We start from the raw sequence: 19,525 nt of genomic DNA on the forward strand, positions 1-19,525 counted from the left end.
AGCGGCGCACGTGGGCTTTTGTCAGGTTTCGCTCTTAGGAAATGTCTCCTAAAAAGGTTTAGACCAATGACATCACTTCATATCACATTCCAATTCGGCTCCTGTAGCCTGAAGACAAACCAGCCTGACCGCTCACCCAGTTTGGACACGCCCAGTGTTGTAGAGCTACACCCACGTACACCACCTGTCGCACACAGGTGTGCTTGCTCCATCAGCGTGGGTGATCTGTTAATGCAACAACGTCACTGTGAATCTTTCAGCTTTGGGGTGTTTCTGAAAAACGAAAAAGAGGCCCGGGACCAACGTAGTGAATTTGTTGCTTAAAATCAAAAATAATCAGTGTAGTGAGATCGGAAAGCCCTACGTCCAATAAAAACGTTTCCAACAAAAATACTTTAAATACTACTTCAAAGCTTGAGTGGACAGCAGTTTATTGCTGATCCCAAGTAGGGTTTCTCTTTTTGACCATAACACAAATCTAAAAGATGTCAGATCCAGACATTCACATATTGTAACAACAGAGTACTTGTTGGTTTCTCTTCAATGAGCTTAACACATAGTTGATATGTTCAGTATGATGTGCGATGTACATACAGAGCAATTTATAACAAATATGCTTACGGTATATTTTCAGATTACGGCAGCCGAGTTAATATTTAACACCCGTTTAAAAATATTCTGTATGTATAAATTGTTCAAATACACATTTGTCTTTTACATCCCTGCCTCATTTGTATGTCTCCTAGAGCGCTTCATCCTCATGTAACTTGTCTTTCTATCTCTCCTCCACACACACACACACACACACACACACACACACACACACACTCCGTCTTGTAATTTCCCAGAGGGCCGTGAGTCTCCGTGCAGAGTAACTGCTGTAAGGCTGTCGTAAGACACGGGTTAAAAACACACAGTATGATGAAATGACTTTCCAGAGGGGTGAAATCAATTAGCACCCCCCGCCCCTCCACACACACACACACACACACACACACACACACACACACACACACACACACACACACACACACACACAATGAGCACGGTGCAAAGGTGAACACTTGCTGACAATGTTGCTCTGTCGACCCAGCGTGTGCCTTTGGCAGATATCCGCCCCATGTCCCCCCCCCCATGTCCCCGCCTGTCCTCCCTTCTTTTGAGACGCCACATGTTTAGTTGAGTTAGTTTGAATCGAGTTACCTGAATCTTTTTAGCCATTTCTCAGCATCCTGGGGGGGGCCTGAAGCCCTTTCGGGTGATTTTAAGGGAACCATGAGTTCATTGTTTTGGGGTCAAACCCTCTGATTACCCCGAGTACTACCACTGATGTTTTTGGAGCTTTTTTCCTTTGCAGCTTTAGTCGTGTAGAGCCAACGTAACGTCGGCTCTCCAGCAATTACAAATCCTCTAGATGCTTCGTCTTTGTGTTTTTATTTGACAAGCTCACCTGATGAAGCCCTCTATTATCAATGTTTTTTTGGGTGTGTGAGGACAAAGTGGTGTCTGGGCTTTACTACTGGTTGTGAATTCAGCGTTCTGCTCAAGGGCACTACAACGAGATACAAATGTCCCATAATCCCATCATTGCTCCCGCTCTCCCTTCCTCTCCCTTCCTCTCCCCATCTTTTGTTCCATGCCCACTCCTCTCTTTGCATCTTTGTCTCCATCTTTCTCCTCCGCACCCTCTCCCAGCATCGTTAGCTCCGTGGCCTAGGCGACCCCCGTCTCCAGGCAACCGGCAGAAGTGGCGAGGCTTCGAAAGGATTGCAGGTGATTGCAGCAGCGGCAGAATCAGCGGCAGCAGCGGAGGCAGCGGGTTTCCAAACACACACACACACACACGTGGTTACCTCTCTCTCTCTCTCTCGCCTGCCAGATAGGGGGCATCTCCTGGGTCACAATTAGCCGATGATGCAATCTACCAGCAGCTATTGTGTCTGACACAGACGACCGCATGTGATTCATACAGTGCACTCAACGCACAAATGACCAAAAACAACCCAGACTGTTTTCTGCCTTTGAATTGTGTCGTTCTGTTCGTTTGTGCATTTTCTCCTCGTGAATTTCTCCACATTCTGGATCCAGAGGGGGGGGGGGGGGTCAATGCTTTCACTTAGATTCACCTGGTCTGGCTCAGTAATTAACGAGGGGACTTAAAGGTCCCCTGTGAGGCCTTCGGGGGGCTGCAGAAGCCCTCTGCAAATAAGGGAGAGATTCACTTTAGTAGAGTGAGTGAAAACAACCTTTTAATATTATTATCACTTCTGGATTGACCCCCGCCCCCTCAGTGACTAACCCATATAACCGCCTATTTATTCCAACGTGTGCTCGTGAGGGTAAGCACGCTCTAGCACACAGGCGGAACATTTGCATCTGGCATTTACATCTGGCTTGGTGTACTTGTCTCAGGGGGGGATTTAAATATTGCAGGTGGGGGAAACACCTCTCCTCTCTGGTGAGGGGCCGAGGAAAGGCCACAGAAAGGTCCACGATAAGACTGCAGGTGTACGTCCTCAGGGGAATTGTTTTGTCATAATTATGAACTAAAACGTGTCGCTGTAAAAAATCCATTAAAAATCAATAAATCGAAATAAAAATAAAATAAAATAAGTTTTTTTTACTCAATAGAGATTATGCGAAAATATTTCAGTGTTTCCCCTACCAGTATAAACATGTAAGAAAATGTTTTATTATTATTATTATTATTATTATTATTATTATCTACACACAATATAAAACTTGAAATTGGTTTCATGCTTTATTGAAATGTTCACACAACAGTGATAAATCAGTTGAAACACAAATATTTCGATATAAAATATTTATTTTAAGTACCTTTGTTTAGATTGCCGTTACTGGTGGAGACGATGCACATGGCTGATGTTGGTTGTTGGAATTGGTGATGGGTGATGGGGGGGGGGGGGGGTGCATTTTGCTTGGGTTGCCATGACAGCAAAATACCCTCGTTTACTGTAACAGGGCACGTGAACTATTTGATTCTTTCCACACCCGGACGACCATATTTGGTTCTCAGACAAGTGAAATAAATGAATAAATAGAAACCCGTCTAGACGCTGAAGAGTGAAGCTGTGCTGCCCTCACGTGGTTAAAACCTCTTTTGGCTTTTATGGCAGGAAGCTGATTATTGACCTTTGTCTTCCTGTACTTATCAAAGCCAGCAGAATAAAGGTAGACAGCTGTTTGGGGAACAGCTGGAAACAGGGTTCCACCTCTCAAGTGATCAAATGAAAACTTCACCACCTGCACGAAGGCTTCAGCAGCCACAGACCGTCTGGGGGCCGAGATGCATTTGGGAGGAATCAGCTGTTGGATCGGACGCTAACATTCAATGATTCAATCAATCCTCGGTTACTCTGCTTAAAAGGAACATATTTAAATCAGGCCCTACAAAATCATGTTTACAGGAATCAGCAATCACCTCATTTCAGCGGATGGAAGCAGAACAATAATCACGCTGTAATCCAATCCACTAAGCTGCTTTTTTTTTGGGGGGGGGGGTTCCTCCCTGTGATCCGGCTGATGGAGCTGCTCGTCGTCTGATTGAGGACCTGAGCTCCTGTTTGCAACGCTTTAGAAGTCTCTGGACCCCCCCGGGTGATCCGGGGAAAGGCATTAACCCCGCTGTCCTTCTACAAAGAACAAAATGCTGCTAGTGGTTCTGGAATGAGTCTTCCTTGTGACATTCGGCAGCGGAGTAAACCACCTCAGACACTATGAGGTGGATTTAATGCTCCTTTATACTACACTTCATCTCAGAGGCAGATTCTTACTTCTTTTATTTGTCACCTGTAGTTACCAGCGACTTTTCAAAATAATAATAATAATAATAAAATAATTTTAGGTTTTACAATTTAGCAGTTGACGCGACTTTTCCTCTACAAAGTTTCTTTAAATATTCAGTTTCCTTCTTCCCTCTCCCAGGATTCACCTCAGGCGGATGTAGTTGTTGTGGCCCGTTGGTCGATGACCTTATTTCTCTGCACACTGTGGTTCAAAGAACTCCACTGAGTGCTTCTTGTGCAATGAAGTACAAGTTGTTCTTTTGATACTCAATGATTACACATCTGTGCCTTTCCTTTATTTAGATCTGACTTTTACTGGCGGTGGGGTACTTCAAAATCATTTACTTCAGTGTCTGCGTACTTCCTCCAGAACAGCCGGGCCGAAATCTGTAGCGGCAAATAAAGACATTTTTCTATCACGAGTCCAACATTTTCTTTGTTACATTTTACGTTGTGTTGACGTTGAGTGTCATTGCCAGCAGGAGGGTGCATTGACATCTGGTGTCCACCGGAGGGAGACAGATTATCACAGGGAATCTAACTTATGGATCACTCACTTTACAAACTGATTGACTGAATGTGTATTATTCATTTGACAATGAAACACAGACAACATTTCAAGTCTCACCAACAAGCTGTCTCTCCAGAGAAAGGAACCAGCTGGGGCCTCATCATCGCAGTTAAAGCTGCATTTTGTTCGCTTAGTAACTAAATCCCTGAAAAGTCCAGAAGAAGTATCTGAACTTTGAACCTGAACTCTGACGTTTGGCTCTTTACCCTTTGCTGAATGTCTTCATCCCAACATTTCAGATTATACATCAAGAGCTCTATCGGGGCCTGCAGGCCGCTCACCAAAAGTCCAAAACTCCGGGATGGAGGCGACCCGTCCGATCTTCACCCCGCATAACATGACATGAATTACTTCAAAATTCCTTCACCGTGATGCCATAGTTTTGCGAGGCATTGTGCCCCAGCGAATAACGATTTAAAAGATTTACATTACTTCCCTTTGAGAGAAGAATTGGTGAGATTCTGGATGAAAGTGATGAACTTCTGGACCCATTTTAGTGACGTTGCCAGAAAGCTCATTGTTGCTGAGTGCACGGCCGGCCCACACTATAAGCAAAATAGTCATTATTTCAGAAATAATTGTTGTTTTGTGCTGCTTGCTTTGCCACATTGGGTGGACAACTAAGCTGAGAGTGAACTGCTGTTCATGTGAAGCAGATCTTTTCAATTCTAGCATTTATTCTTCTCCAAACTGTGTTTTTGATGAGCCAAATGAAACACATTTCACATCAGGTTCACACCACCTCGGAGGTTCTTTGTTGTAATTGTTGTTCTTTTGATCTGTGTCCGATGTACAGAATCACAGGTTCACTTTCATTTCTACATCTGCAACACCGGTGGAACCAGAACAGCAGAAGAGAAGCCAGAATAAAATACATAATTAGCTTGTGGGTGCAAAACATGTCCATAAATAAATCTACTAAATGTTATCTGTTTGAAATAACATCTATGAAGGGAACATAAAATAACATTTCTCCTCCTGATCGAGTGTCGTAGGGATCAGATCACAAACTCACTCACAAATTAATTTTCCTGTGTTAGAAGGCGCGTGATGAAGTGGACGTGCGGGTCCAGAACCGGTGGTGAAACCTTTGGGCGAGCGGAGGCTTCAGGCGTGACCTCGTCGGTATAAAGCCTGAAGGACAAGCGTCCTTATTTATTGTTTTTTGCACTTAAGGTTTAACACCCCCCACCCTTCCGGTACCATCCACCACCATCCCTTCTTAGTTCTTCTTATCAAATCTTCATTTTTTCATCTCATCTCATATGCTACACCCCCCCTCCCTTGTGTCTTCCACGTCAAATTGAGCCCGAGGAAAGGCTGCAGTCCTTCTGTCTTTCCGTTCTCCTCCCTGCACTCTGGCCTTCTGGTTTTTGGAGAAAGAACTCCGGCTGCCTGAGGGCTTGTCAGCAGCTCAGCTCACCTGTTTGTTTTTCAAACCGAAGGTCTGCACGTCGCGACGTTGTCACAAGCACGCCACCACGCGTCTCCTGGAGACATTCCAGTGAGCTCAGACTTCCCAGCGAGTGACGGAGGCTCTTACAGTTTTTTTACAATCACTTTGATACTATTTTCAGAACGTTGATGTCATTTTTCAATGTTCTAGATACACGGGAACATTCACAAGATACCCATGGTTCTATTTGTTTGTTTGTACAACCGTTCAATATTGCTGTACAAAATAGATGATACAGGTTTCATTATTGTACTAAATGTAAATACATCCCTGTAAAAGTACTACTGTGGTAGAAAGAATAGTACAGACACAGTGGAATCATTGAACAAAATTTGACTGTTATGAAATACAATTAAAAAAAGGTTTGATTACCATACATTTAATCCACGGATGTGTCCTTTCTTTTTGATGTTGTCAGCTGTTTATGTGGCCTTTTTGCAGTTGTTATCACAGCATTAATCAGCCTTCAGAAGGACCAAAGGGCTCTCGGAAGTACTGATAAAAATACTCGTAACTATGAATCATTTACATTATTACCTCCATAAACATAACACACATCAGGTGGGAGTATATTCAGTTAATATTGCGGTTGGAGGGATGCGATTGAGTGAATTTGAATAAAATGTGTTAAGTGAGTGAGTATAACTTGGCTTTCGTCAGTTTAACCCCTCGACCCTATGATTTATAAATAACTGGCATCTGACGTTTGAGAAGCTTTGGTGGCAAACATGGGGAAATCAATAGATTACTACCCTTGGTTTCACATTATTCACGTTTGCCTCACACAACTAGGGCTTTTGACAGATTTTTAGAAATGTTGAGGTAACTTGTCAATGGTTTTGCGGTAACCGTTGACAAGTATTTCAATTAAACATATTAATTTAACTGCTCAGGTATACATATTTTGTTTACATGTATGCTTCATTATAGTCTGGTAACACCTGTGTTATTCTGGTCGGAAATGACCTGGTTAGGTTAGTGTATGGTTAGTTTGCGCCTAACAAATAAATGAGAATTAGAATAACATATGTGACATTCAGGAGAATATGTAAAATTAACAAAATGTGTGCGTAATACAAACACCTATTTATGCAATTATAATCAACTAAAAGGGAAACATTTTCAGTGAGGACCAAAGCAGTCTGCGATAAAGAAAGACTCCAACAGCCCCGAATCCCGTGTGTGTGTGTGTGTGTGTCTGTCTGTTTTTCAGAGGTTTCCCTCGCGGTGTTCAGATTTACAGGCATTCAGAGCAGAGCCTGAAGGCGGCGCTGGCCCGGTGAACGCTGAGCTCTCTCCACCGCGCGAGGGAATGAGGTGAAATAGGACTTTCAGACCGGATCATGGCGGCACCTCTCGGGCGGGACGCCTTACCTGAGCACTGGTCGTACGGTGTTCGCGCGGACGGAAGAGTCTTCTTCATCAAGTGAGTAAGGGGGGCTTTACCGCGCCGTCTGCCCCGTGTGAACGGGAGTTGGGTTTGCTGGTGTGTTTTCCCGTTGGTGTAACAGGTGTTTTTCTGTCTCTCTCTGTGTGTGCGTGTGTCTGTGCGCGCGTTCGGCAGCGATGAGGCGCGAAACACCACCTGGCTCCATCCCCGCTCCGCTGAACCAGTAAACTCCGGACACATGATCCGCTCAGGTAGCTAACGTCAACTTTAGCTAAGCTAGTTGGAAGAGGGGGGTGCTTCACCTGTGTGTGTGTGTGTGTGTGTGTGCGCGCCCGCGCACGCGGGCTCGCTCGCTCGCTCACGAGGGCCGGGGGGGGGGCTACAGGTGTCTCCGACGAAGTCTCGCTAACGTGTTTCTCGTGTTCCCCCGCAGACCTCCCTCAGGGATGGGAGGAAGGCTTCACCAACGAGGGGGCCAGTTACTTCATAAAGTGAGTACCGTCATGACTCCCGGTCCCCGGGGGGGGGGGGGGTCACCTGCTGACCGCGTAGTGACCCCGCTGCGCTCATTGGTTGTTCCGGGAGAACACGTGTTGCACCTTGTAACGAGTTTTACTGGGATGTTGTAGTGAAAGAAGTACTCAGTAGCTCGGAAACATAACAAGTACACAGGTAACCCAGAGGTTCCGCATGTACTCGTTGCACAAGTCACGATTATTACTTTATTATGATCGATTGCTGTAATGTCGCGGCTGGGGGGCGGGCCGCTTTTAAAGGACTTTTGACCCTCGGAATGTTTCGTGCTCGTCGTGAGGCTGATATTGTATAAATATTATAAAAATAGGACCACAATGCATTTTTGTTTTTGCACAAACCAACAACAAACAAGTGCTTCTGTGCGTAACTTTTAAATGCCGTTTCCAAAATGATCCACTAATGATACTACTCTTGATGGCAATTTGTTGTTTCTTAGCAACAGAAATGTATTTCCACCTCCAGATTGTTTTGACCCTAGTCCTGAAAGTTAGCTAAACTGTGTTAGATTAATTGTGTTATTCTTCCATTTTTCACAATTCTTCCATTCTTAAACAGATCAATGCGCCACAGGTGATTTGTCTGAAAGACTTTGTTAATTGTTGTACTCATGCATTTGTCACTTTATCTTTACCACAATAATCCAAGTTAAGGTCAATAAGTAAAAAGAACTATAGCACAATCATTGCATTAGTGATAGTGAGGTGAACTCGATGAACTGAGTGCATTTTAGGATGAATTTAGGAAGGTGTGGTGAAAATCTGGACTCAGTCCGTTTGAACTCTGCTTTCGACGAGTGTTGATCCGATTTGTTGCCAAAGCTGCTGTGTGACGTTTTTGCTCAAATAGTTCATCTTGAATAAACCACCAAACAACTGTACAGAGATCCAGAAGATCCAGTAGTGAAACACGTGACCTGCTGGTGTTTCTCCCCGTGTGTGGGTTTCTCTGTCAGACTGATTCCTCCGGTTGTTGAATATTCACACGTACACAGACGGGCGTCTGTAAAATGCAGAGTTAGTCAGTAATCTGCTGTTTTGACATCTTTTAATCTCCCTTTTGAAAATTCCCCTCCCCTTCGGTGTCACTGCAGATAAACGGAGGTCAAAGGTTGTTTGTGTCGCCGTCCAAGCGATTGCTTCAGTACAAACACGTTCATTTTCCTCTGAGCGAAAGTTGTTTTAAATTTTGAGTAAATAATGTTGCAATACAGGCTTATTGGTAAATGTTTTGTTGTGTTAGACACTGATTAAAATTCCCCAGAATCCACCCTGATGTGCTGTTATGGTTTGCAGTGATCTATTTGTGTGTGTTTGTGTGTGTGTGTGTGTGTGTGTGCGTCGTTTTTCCGGAGTGCTGTTAAAAAAATATCCTCGTTGTTTTCTTTCTGAATTTCTGGTTTAAAATAAAAATTTCCGAGCATTCTCTTGTTGAGCCTTCACATGTCGCCCTGTATCTTAATTGCCTCTCCAGCTGTTAGCAGGCAGTTGTTGATGTTTTTGACTTAATGTTGTTTGGCTGCCTGGGAAGATTCAAAACCTTCCCCTGATTGTATGAATCTTCAACCTTGGTGATTCCAAAGGCACAAGAACTGCAATACCATTATACGAGTCCGTTATCAGGAGAAATGCTGCGAGTGTCTTTTGTGTCGAGCCACAAATAACAATTATTTGATATATTTTGAATATGTCAGTCAAAAGTGAAACATAATTGTTTTTCGCAAAGTCCAAGGTTGCATCTTCTAAAGTCTTATTTCATAAGAACCAAAACCCAAAATAAACTAAAGCATCAAATTCTCCCAGTTGAGGGAAAGCTTGAACAAACCATTATCATGTTACACAAATATCGCAATAGTTTTATTACCTGGTTAAAATTAATTAAGTCATTGTTGTAATTTTACTTTGGGAAAATAAAAAAACAAAACAAGCTTAATGTTAACACTTCTGACTTAAAATGTTATTTAAAGATTCATCACAAAGGAAATAATAAGTTACAAACCTGCTCTTCGGATCATTTAGTTACATTCCAGTTGATTACATAATAAAGATGGAAGACTTAATGAGAGGAAGGAATCTGCGCTAAAGGGCTTTTATTCTGCAACACAAACTGGTGTGAAAGGAAAACCTTTCCACTTGCCAGATTGGGACTTTTAATTGGCTTCTGAATGGTATTCTTTGAACAGAAACAATATGGTGAAGTAATCACAACCTTGAAATCCAATATCCTATTCACTTCGGTTGACAACCCCCCCCCCTTACCCCCAGGGCTCCACCACTTTCTGTCCGGGAGCCTCTTCTATCCCCAAAAATGTTTTTCATGCTTTTATTACTGGCAGAAAGAAACAGGGCTCCCTGTGTGTTTCTGCATGCTTTTCATTGTGTCTTCAGCTTATTCTGAGAAAAGACGTGAGGCTTTAGGGAAACACAATCTGTTTTCACCTGAGCTTTGCTTTTATCATTTTAACGCTGTTAACAGAACCAGGGAGTCGATCTAGAAATGCTTGTTATTACATAAAACAATAACCTTCGGTAAGCATGACTTATTCGTCCCTCGAGCGTCACTGGAGAGAATAAAAATAATAACGTTGGAGGAGGAGAGGAGACGTTCTTCGGATTAAGGCATAAATGTCATGGTCTATATGCCATGGAAAAGCAGAAAACAGCCTCACGTTGATGAGCAGGGATGTGCTGTTTGTTAGCTGCTAACGCCAAGTTCCCAATCCCTCCGAGTGGTCGCCAACGGCAACCGCCTAAACGATGACTCATTTATTAGAAGAGATTATTGCTGCACTGCCACCGGACGCACGCTGAAAGGGTTAAAAGCGTCTGAGTTTGGTGTGAATCAATGAACCATCAACACGGCCTCAGGGCCCAACACGTCTGTAACGCGTCACTATAAACTACCCGCACGGCGTGCACGCATCATTCCACGGGTCCCACGACTAGATGAGGTCAGCGTAGACCGAGCAACAAACAGACTCTTCCTGTGGCTCTTTTGGCTTCGTTCCTGTCCGTCACCAACGTGCGCACATGCACCCCCCCCCCCCCCCCCCCCCCACCCACCATCAGTCCCTCCCGGGGACGTAAGTGTGACTATGAAGGTCCCCACCTCCGCTGTGCTGAGCCCACTCTCTTCTGAGGTATTACTCAGAGACGTGTGATCGACAGACAATGCTCCGACTCTACCTCTGGTCTCGTGTTACGTGCGCCCGTGCAAACAGATGTGGCGTGCGATTTCTCCCCCCCCCCCCCCACACACACACACACACACCTCCCTTCGAGAGGCCTCCAGCTGAGTCTTCCTCCTCCTTCCCTCTCCCGGCAGGGGGGCTCCTGAGGGGGATGGGTGGGTGGTTGGGTGGGGGGGGGGGGGGCGGGCGATCAGATCTGAGGAGAGGTAAAGCTCCTGCAAGAACGTCTGCACGACTGGCTACACCGGGGGCGGGGGGTTTAAGGGTATTGAAAATAGCAAACATTCTTTGGTTTTCTGGCTCCTCGGACCAGAGACTGAGCGTTTTCTGCTTCTGTCTGCGTTGCACCGTTGGAAAGTGAAACATCTTTGGTTCTTTGTTTGGGGGGAAAACAACATGTGGTCATTAATGGATTGGTTGATCAATATCCGTCAACAGGGTAGTTCATAATCCTGAGCTGAAGATGAGCATGAGCTGTGAACTACTAGGGTCCGCTTGATGTGATGAGTCTGTTTCAGGTCGACAACAAACAGGCCCTCTTTGGAACACCTTTAAGCCCCACATCAATCAGTCCGCTGTGACCCGTGGGAGTCAAAGTGTATTTTAGTGTATGCAGGTGAGTTGGAGTCTGCATACGTTTTAAAATAAAACGTAGGATCTACTAGATGTTATCATGTCGTGGTTAGATCAAAGAGGCCCTTCAGACATCTTTAAACAGAGACAGAACGTGATGATATAATCCTGCCCTCTTATCACATGAGCAAAGTTTCTTACTAAAGTCCTGGGATGACGCCGGTCAAGACGTTTGAATGTATGAGAGAGAAAGAATTCAATGTATGAGAGTTAATTGGGGGGGTTGGCGGGGGGGCTGTAGAGTTTTTGGCTGAGCGCTGCATGATTGGCAGCGTAGGCACAATGATGGTATCACGAAGCCGCAACAAAGAGGCTTATCTCAAAGCAGCTTACCACGATGTCAGCGGTGCGGCCCTGCGAGGCTCGGCCTCGTAGCGATTCCACACGCCACCGGGACCACTCTGTCCTGTCCTCCTCCCCTATGATTGCCAATGTCCTCGTCAAACCTTTTTAAAAGGTGGGATCTTACTCCGAGAAGGGCCCGTGACGGAGAGAAACAAGCCTTTTTCATTCATCTTTGAAGAAATCCAGGAGCTGATTCTCTGCCCCGGTGCTCAGCGGGGTGACCTTGATCGACTGTTCGAGAACTCGCAGAACACGTTCATGTTTCCTCAGCAGGATGCTGAAGGATGTGAGCTTTGTTTGACGTATTACAGGCTGTTTTGGGAGTAATAGAAGTTGTTTAGGCAGAGAAGGCCGCGCTGAAAGGCTCCTTATTAATGTTCCTCCTATCAAGGTTCCCTGTGATAAGCAGAGCAGCGGCCGTAGTCCAAACGGTACCGGGTAATAATGGGGAACCCGCTCATAAAACTGGAGCGCGGCGTTAACGGCGTGAGAACACAGAGGCGGCTTTGTGCTTCCCCGTCTGGAGCTCTTTGTCCCCAGATAAAAAAAAGAGGCTTTTTGTTTTGCCGCGGCCAGAACGGAAAGAAGAGGCCGTTCCCCGGCAGACGGGTGAAGGCGGGAAGAGGAAAGCTTTTCACAAAGATGCCGTCGTCTTCACCAGCTGTGTTGTAAACTTAATGATCTTCCCTCCAGATCCAACACCTGCTTCTCCTCCGAGAGCTCCACTTCTACAGCATGTGGCTGTTAGGGCTGGTCGGTGTACCGCTTCTAATGCTCTAAGATCGCCTCATGGTATGAATTTCTCACGTACCGTTCATACGTGTTACGGCATAACAAGTGACGTTGCTCCTTGGCAGGTGGCAGAATTTATTTCGAAACGTCATCGCGGAGCATCCAGCGGACGGAGCTACTTGTCTTACGTGGGTTGAGATGGTCGTGGTTATAACTTTATAACAACAATGAATAACCAACAAAACAGGGTAAAACAACTTGTGACACATAAATAATTTTTAATAATTGTACATTTATAGGGCGGCACGGTGGCGTGGTGGTTAGCACTGTTGCCTCACAGCAAGAAGGTCCTGGGTTTGATTCCGCCCAGTGGCCTTTCTGTGTGGAGTCTGCATGTTCTCCCCGTGTCTGCGTGGGTTCTCTCCGGGTTCTCCGGCTTCCTCCCACAGTCCAAAGACATGCTCTGGGGATCAGGTTAATTGGGGACTTTAAATTGCCCGTAGGTGTGTGAATGTGAGTGTGAATGGTTGTATGTCTCTGTGTGGCCCTGCGATTGGCTGGCGACCAATCCAGGGTGTACCCGGTCTATCGCCCGAAGTTGGCTGGGATGGACTCCAGCCCCCCCGCGACCCTGTGTGCAGGATAAGCGGTTTGACAATGGATGGATGGATGGATGGATGGATGTACATTTATAAAAATTACCTCGCGAACTGCTTGCTGGGTAAAGCTCACAACAAGAAGTAACTCTGTTGCTACATGAAAACACGGAAAAGGGCGACAGAGGAGGAACAACGAGAGCCCAGAGATGCACCAACACAACTTGTGCCCAACAGAGGAGCTGAGTCTGTTTTGGAAGGTTTTTGGTTTTGGAAAGTCCAACGTAAGTTACGTTAGATCAGAAAACGATTTATTGCAAAGTCTGTCGAGCCTCTGGTGGCAACACTAGCAGCCACAACAAGCTAACACGCTAACTAGCAACTCGCCGGCCAGTTGCGAGCAAGTTGGCCAGCGAGCGGCGAGCAGCTGTTCGGGCAGCCGCGGTCCTTTTCGGGGTCAATGAATTAATGTGTTTACTTGAAACAGCAATACCGGGATACTGTCCGCATCTTTCTAAATACCGTGATATGGCTCTTTGGCCATAGCGCCCAGCCCTAGTGCCATGAAGGGTTGCTGCGATGTGCTCTGGCCTCTAGAACGTGAGAGCAAATGAGTTACTAGTGAGGTTTGAAATCTGTTTCTGCAGTGAAAAAAACAGACAAATGGAGAATCCCAGCTGTGTGTTGGTGAGGCTATTATCGGGATCCAAATCGGCTTCATTGGTTAAATGGTTATAGGTCGCTTGTGTCGTTTTTTTGGAGCACTGTTGCTGCACAACGTGGACGTCTGTTCTTTTGCCGAGCGACTGTCTGGGATTTGGGGATTTTTACATTTCTTTTGGATACTGAGTGATACATTTTAATCAAGGGTTAGGGTAAGCTTCCCGCGAGGAATCAATACTCAACAGATAATGAAGCCCACCTCAGCAGCGAGTGAGGGGAAGGAGTCTCGTTCTCTTGTTCTATTCATGCATCAGTTTCTGATCTGAAGCGCCTGGTATCGCAGAATGTGAGTCAGTGTTTATGCCTGACTCACACTGTTCATACTGAAACCACACAGGTCTCTGTCTGCACCACCGCTGGCTAATTATTTATCATCAGCGCCGGCTGTGTGTGTGTGTGTGTGTGTGCTTTTAACACATTCCTTTTTCATTGGTTCATGACACCGGACGCACTCGGATAAAAGAGGAGAAGTCTTGAAAGGCTTCTTTTGTTCTCTCTGTGTTAAATCAGACTTCCATTTAATACAGCTCTTTAGCAGCTTCATCTAAGGACACACTAAGGTGCAACAACATCTCTTATGTCCTCCACTCTTCAGGTAACGGATCACCTTGTGATTTGATGTAATGTCACAATCTGAAGCTTCGTTTGGCCCCTTTTTCCCAAAGAAGCGTTTGTCACACGAGGTGTTCAAGGACTGTAAGAACACTGACAATCCGCCAACGATGCCGTTTTTTTTTTACGTCGGATGGTTGGTTCACTTCCAACTCGTGGGTGGAGGACGGTGCCGGGACGTTTCCTCTTGACCTCGGTGCTCCCCGCCCCGTTGCGTTTCACAAGGTGGCCAAACTTCGTGGCTCGATGATTGATGTGGTATTCGTATGGAGATTATTATAAAGTCATATTTTTCTTTCTCCTTTTTTCTTTGTTTTTATCAGTACGTGATAGTTTAAAAGCTGAGTGCCCCCCCCCACACACGCACTCAGAGAGACACAGACACACAATTAGACCACTTTAAATATTTCATGAAGTCAAATTTCTGTGACAAATTATACTTCAAATAAAGGTCACCACTGCGCACAGACACACACGCACACACTGAGAACGTCTCTCACTTAAAATGTTAAAATGTCAAAACATCCAAATCATATTCTCAATGCCAAATCTCAGAATTGCCGTGAGGGAATTTATTCCAATTTTCAGCTAAAGTCCACTTGAAGCTGAGGATTAACAGAGCAGAACGTGTCAGTGAGGCCACGATTCATTCAGTCAAAGGTCACATGATCAAACGTCATAACTGAGATTACGTTGTGCTAATCTGAGGACTTTCCCTCACAAGTGACATTGATGAGCAGTCCTGTTTGTCTAGCGTACTGTACAGAGTGTAGAACAGCCAGTGTCAGCTGGCTGTTAAGGAGACGTACTGTGAGCGCTGGTACTTTGTAAGCTTGTGTATTGCATCTACACTTGTGGATTATTCCTATAAAATAACTGTTTTTAGAGTTTTTCTTCTAAAAGGAAATGTAAATCCCTGGCGATGAGTGAGTTTCTCCTCTGTTCCATGTTTAATTATATTTCACCAAGTGATTGAAGTCATTTCTTCTGTGCACATTGCAATTTTATCCTCAGTTCTATATTTTCTTTTTCTCCCCTGGTTCAATCAGACTCTCCAAATATCACTTTTGAATACAGGTCACACAGTGGGGAATAGGACACACCAAGGCTCACAGTTCATGAAGACAGCATAGCAGTAAACAAATGTCCATCGTTTGTGCAATGAAAGGGGAACAAATAATGGTTCTAAAAGTGTACCCGCACCGGGTCATCGACATCACAAGTTGCGCTGCTGAGCACGACGATGCTTCTGAAAACAACAAACTTCATACGCGTAAAAGCGCTGAGAATGCCGAGCATTTTTTCCAAGTGGAAATAATTCCTCCGCATTGACGAGCCCACACGCATCTCCACCGCGTGGGACCGACCCGCCTTGCTCTTCTGTAGGCGCGCGTCGCCCCTGGACCAGAAGAAAAGCTTGTCCGTCTGTGTTCAACACGACAGCCACAAAGGAGGGATTGAAACACACAGATGCTAAACAGCGTGTGAGAGAGAGAGAGACAATGTTGTGACTCTTAAAGTCCGGCTGGTTGTGGGAGACAGGGACACTTCTGTCAGGGTGAGGAGGAGGAGGGCCGGGAGACCAAAACATTAGCAAGGCAGCTCCGAGAGAGCGAGAGAGAGAGGTCGTGTGAGGAGCACCGGAGAGGACGAGGGGAGAAGGTCCATGATACTTGTTGGGAACGGAGAAGAAGTTGGTCATCCCGTCTGCAGCAGTCGGCTCTGTGCTCGTCCTTCTCTGTGACTCAAGACTCTCACAGTAAAGCACTTGAGAGGAAAGAGAAACCAGCAGGAAGGCTCGAGGAGAAACACTCGAGAGATGAAAAGCAGGAGGACGCACTGAGGTTTGGGCGAGATAGAGCTCCTTTTCGTCTTTGGAAGGATGGGTACCTGCTGCAGCCGCGACCCCGCTTGGGGGAGCGGCCACGAGCTGGTGGCGGTCAAACACCACTCCGCGTCGCCGCCGGCGCTCGCCAACGAGGCCGATCACGAATTCTCCACCCGGAATTTGATGCGGGCCACAAGGTAAGCCGGCCAGCCGGCGGGCAGCGTCGCTGCTCAACGTCTGCACAGCGTCGTCCTTTTCTCTGAAGCACTTCCTGCCGAGGAGTGCGAGGCGGACGAAGGCTCGTCGGTTGCTTTGTTTTCTCGTTTCCTGCAGAAACGAGGCTCCCTTCGCCGCCGCCGCCCCGTCGTAAAACAAGTCGTGCAAGGCGTAGTTTGTCATCTTTATGGGATTGTAAGGGGGCATGAAAGCAGACCTACGGGTGTGTCTGTCGGAGGCTCCCAATGTACACACACACACACGATGGGGTTTTACTGTAAGCACACACTCGCATCCTGAATGCAAACAGGAGGTTAATTCAGCTGTGTGACTTTACTGGCACGCTCAGCACTTTCCTCCGCTGCACTCGGAGAGGGTGGATGGCCTCCAGCTGGGAGAAACTTCACCGATCGTCTTCCAAGAACTACAGGCTGGGTTCAGGAGAAAAAGTCCCAGCTGGGTCTACAGGAGGAGTGATGTCTGAGGCGGGAACTCAAAGGTCGATGACCTGACTGCGGTGGCAGCTTTATAATTATTCATTAGAGGCAGGAATTTTTTTTTTAACCCAATTGTGAAATTCTCTAAGAAAAACAAGTTGTGGACTGGATTCACTCTCCAAAAGCTGCTTACATAATAAGACCGATGTTTGGAAAAAGTAGGAACTTGTCAGACTGAAATGACATAAATTGCTCATTTCTGAAGCTTCAGTGCTCAATATGGCTTCGTATGCTTTTGTCAATTAATCTACTGTGATTTTTACATTGGAGTCACATGATCTCACACTAAAGCCATCCAGCACATAAACGTTGCCCTTCCACTATCAACAGATCATTTTAAATGAATAATATTAAATAAAACGTATGAAGTTCTGTTTGAGCCTCGGGCGCAGACTTTCCGACTTTCCAAAGCTCCTTCCAGAGCCTGAGGACATCCACACAAGAGCGATGTTCTTTTGATGTGTAAAAATGTTGAAATAGTCCTTTTTAGATGCTGCTTATGCAAACGAATTGAACACCACAAACTACTGCAGCAGACGTAACTTTTAGTGTAATCGTGACGTGTAGTGCTTTGAACAAGGTTATATTTCCTAAACCAGTAACTTGAAATACAGGAAGAAGGGGAATGATGTCACACTCCAATGCAGGCGGACAAACCATTGGACCAGTTCAGCTCTCCTCCATCATTATACGAGTGTCAACACGTACGACATCACACATACAATAACAGATATCAGGGCGTTTCATGTGAGCCACCACAGAAAAGACAGGTCCATGTTCTACACTGGAAGCACTCTTGCGTGGTGGGAGGAGCTCTCGCGAGGTGGGAGGAGCTCTGGGGAGGCGTCGAATTCTGTGGGCAGGAAATGAGATGGGATGAGAAACACTAGGCACTTTAATACTTTAACTGAAAAGAAAATCAAAAAGTTGACTCCACAAAGAAGTAGAAAAATTGAGTTGCATCCATTTTGGGAAGTGGAATAAGGGAAGCGCTGTGAATCTGACACAATGGAGGCCATGTGGAGTCCTGATAATTGGCCCGTTGTGCTCTGACTGAATCCCAGCCGGCGATGGCGGCGACCCGAGGCTTTGTGTTTTTGGGAAGTCTGTCGGCTTTTTGTGTTTCACGGAGAGCTGCTAAGGAGGCCCCGAACTACTTCCTCCTCTTACCCACCTGTGACTCCGTCCTGGGTATTGTGGCAACCCAGGGGGAGGGAGGCCAGCTCCCGGCATAAAATAAGCGGCTCGGAGGCAGGAAGTGCAAAACAAAAAGGGTCCTTTTAATATTAAGGTCAAAATACAGGCTCTTAACGCCAAACTCAAGTAGAAGTAGCTCTCCAGCGCTGGGCTAGTGACTCCAGTTTATTCCATGGCTCCTTCGTCCTGTGAGGGGTAGAGCAGAGAAGAGGGGTGAGTCCTGTGGTTACTTCATCTCTGCCACTGGGTCTTCTCAGTGTGTCCTCGACTCTACTCGCTCCCTACATGTATCCTCCACCTCTAATTACCTGATGTGACCAATGCCCCGTTCCCAGTGGCTGCAGCACCTGCACAGGATAATATATCCCCTTTATTACCCCCCCCCCCCCCAATCGGAGCTCGGAGATCAGTCTCCTGTGCTTGGTTCCTCCCCCTGGTTCACCACAGTATATACACCAACCACAAATTAGTTAGAGCTGCGATGGGACTCATCGGGATCCCAACATTTCTACAGCGTTGTTATACATCCGAATGATTTGTAGGTCATTAACAGAACGGATATTAATAAGAACGGAAAATGTAGTTGAAATTACATTTCTAAGAATACCCTGGAAGATGAACTGATAAGTGTTTTCATATTCATCACAGTAATCTGCAGAGGAGCTTTCAATATTGTTGCCATCGCAAAAAAGGGATTGGAGGAATTTTCTATTGGTGTCGACCGGTCGGTTCGATGCTCTTCTGTCCCTGTCTGCTCGGTGGCCCTGTTTGGTCTTCAGTAAGTGTGAACTGTGCGTCCAAGTGAATCAGGTTGGTAGTAGAGATGCAGCCCATCAGGAAAAGGGCCGCTTTGGTGCGGTTCCCCGGGTCATTGTGACTACAAAGCGTGCGCAGGGTTGAATTGAACCGGAAGTTGTGAAGAGGATATTTGGTGTGGATTGTACGAATCGCGACATCCTGAACATTTCAAAGCTCTACATGAGTAACCACTGACATCTGCCTTACTTCATGTGATCCGGTGCCTTACACATTGTGTACAACTGGCATGTATGGTATGTAAAGTGAGACAAGGAGGCGGGACTCATTTATGGGCTTTAGTCTGTTTAGTTCATTCTTTTCTCTATTATATGTCATGGAAATGTGAGGCGAGTAGACAAATAGATTTATCTGACAAACAGTTCAGCACATACCAGCAAATG

The 19,525-nt window shown here is 45.8% G+C and overlaps 1 protein-coding gene across 7 annotated transcripts in view; it reads left to right on the forward strand.

Annotated features, from left to right (window-relative positions):
- The first annotated feature begins 7,020 nt into the window (after positions 1 to 7,020).
- Positions 7,021 to 19,525, forward strand: part of LOC120809236 (pleckstrin homology domain-containing family A member 7) — a 73,801-nt gene continuing 61,296 nt past the window's right edge. For 5 of the 7 annotated variants that reach the window (XM_040162902.2, XM_078083225.1, XM_040162903.2 and 2 more), the window contains exons 1-3: positions 7,021 to 7,259; positions 7,398 to 7,474; positions 7,657 to 7,714. In XM_040162902.2, the coding sequence (XP_040018836.2) occupies positions 7,177 to 7,259; positions 7,398 to 7,474; positions 7,657 to 7,714 (218 nt within the window). In that variant the 5' untranslated portion in view covers positions 7,021 to 7,176. Of the gene's footprint in view, positions 7,260 to 7,397; positions 7,475 to 7,656; positions 7,715 to 15,827; positions 16,614 to 19,525 lie in introns of those variants that run through there. The other 2 variants (XM_078083224.1, XM_078083231.1) reach the window with 1 other exon arrangement.

Source organism: Gasterosteus aculeatus, chromosome X, assembly GCF_964276395.1.
Source record: "Gasterosteus aculeatus chromosome X, fGasAcu3.hap1.1, whole genome shotgun sequence".
NCBI classification, from domain to species: Eukaryota; Metazoa; Chordata; class Actinopteri; order Perciformes; family Gasterosteidae; genus Gasterosteus; species Gasterosteus aculeatus.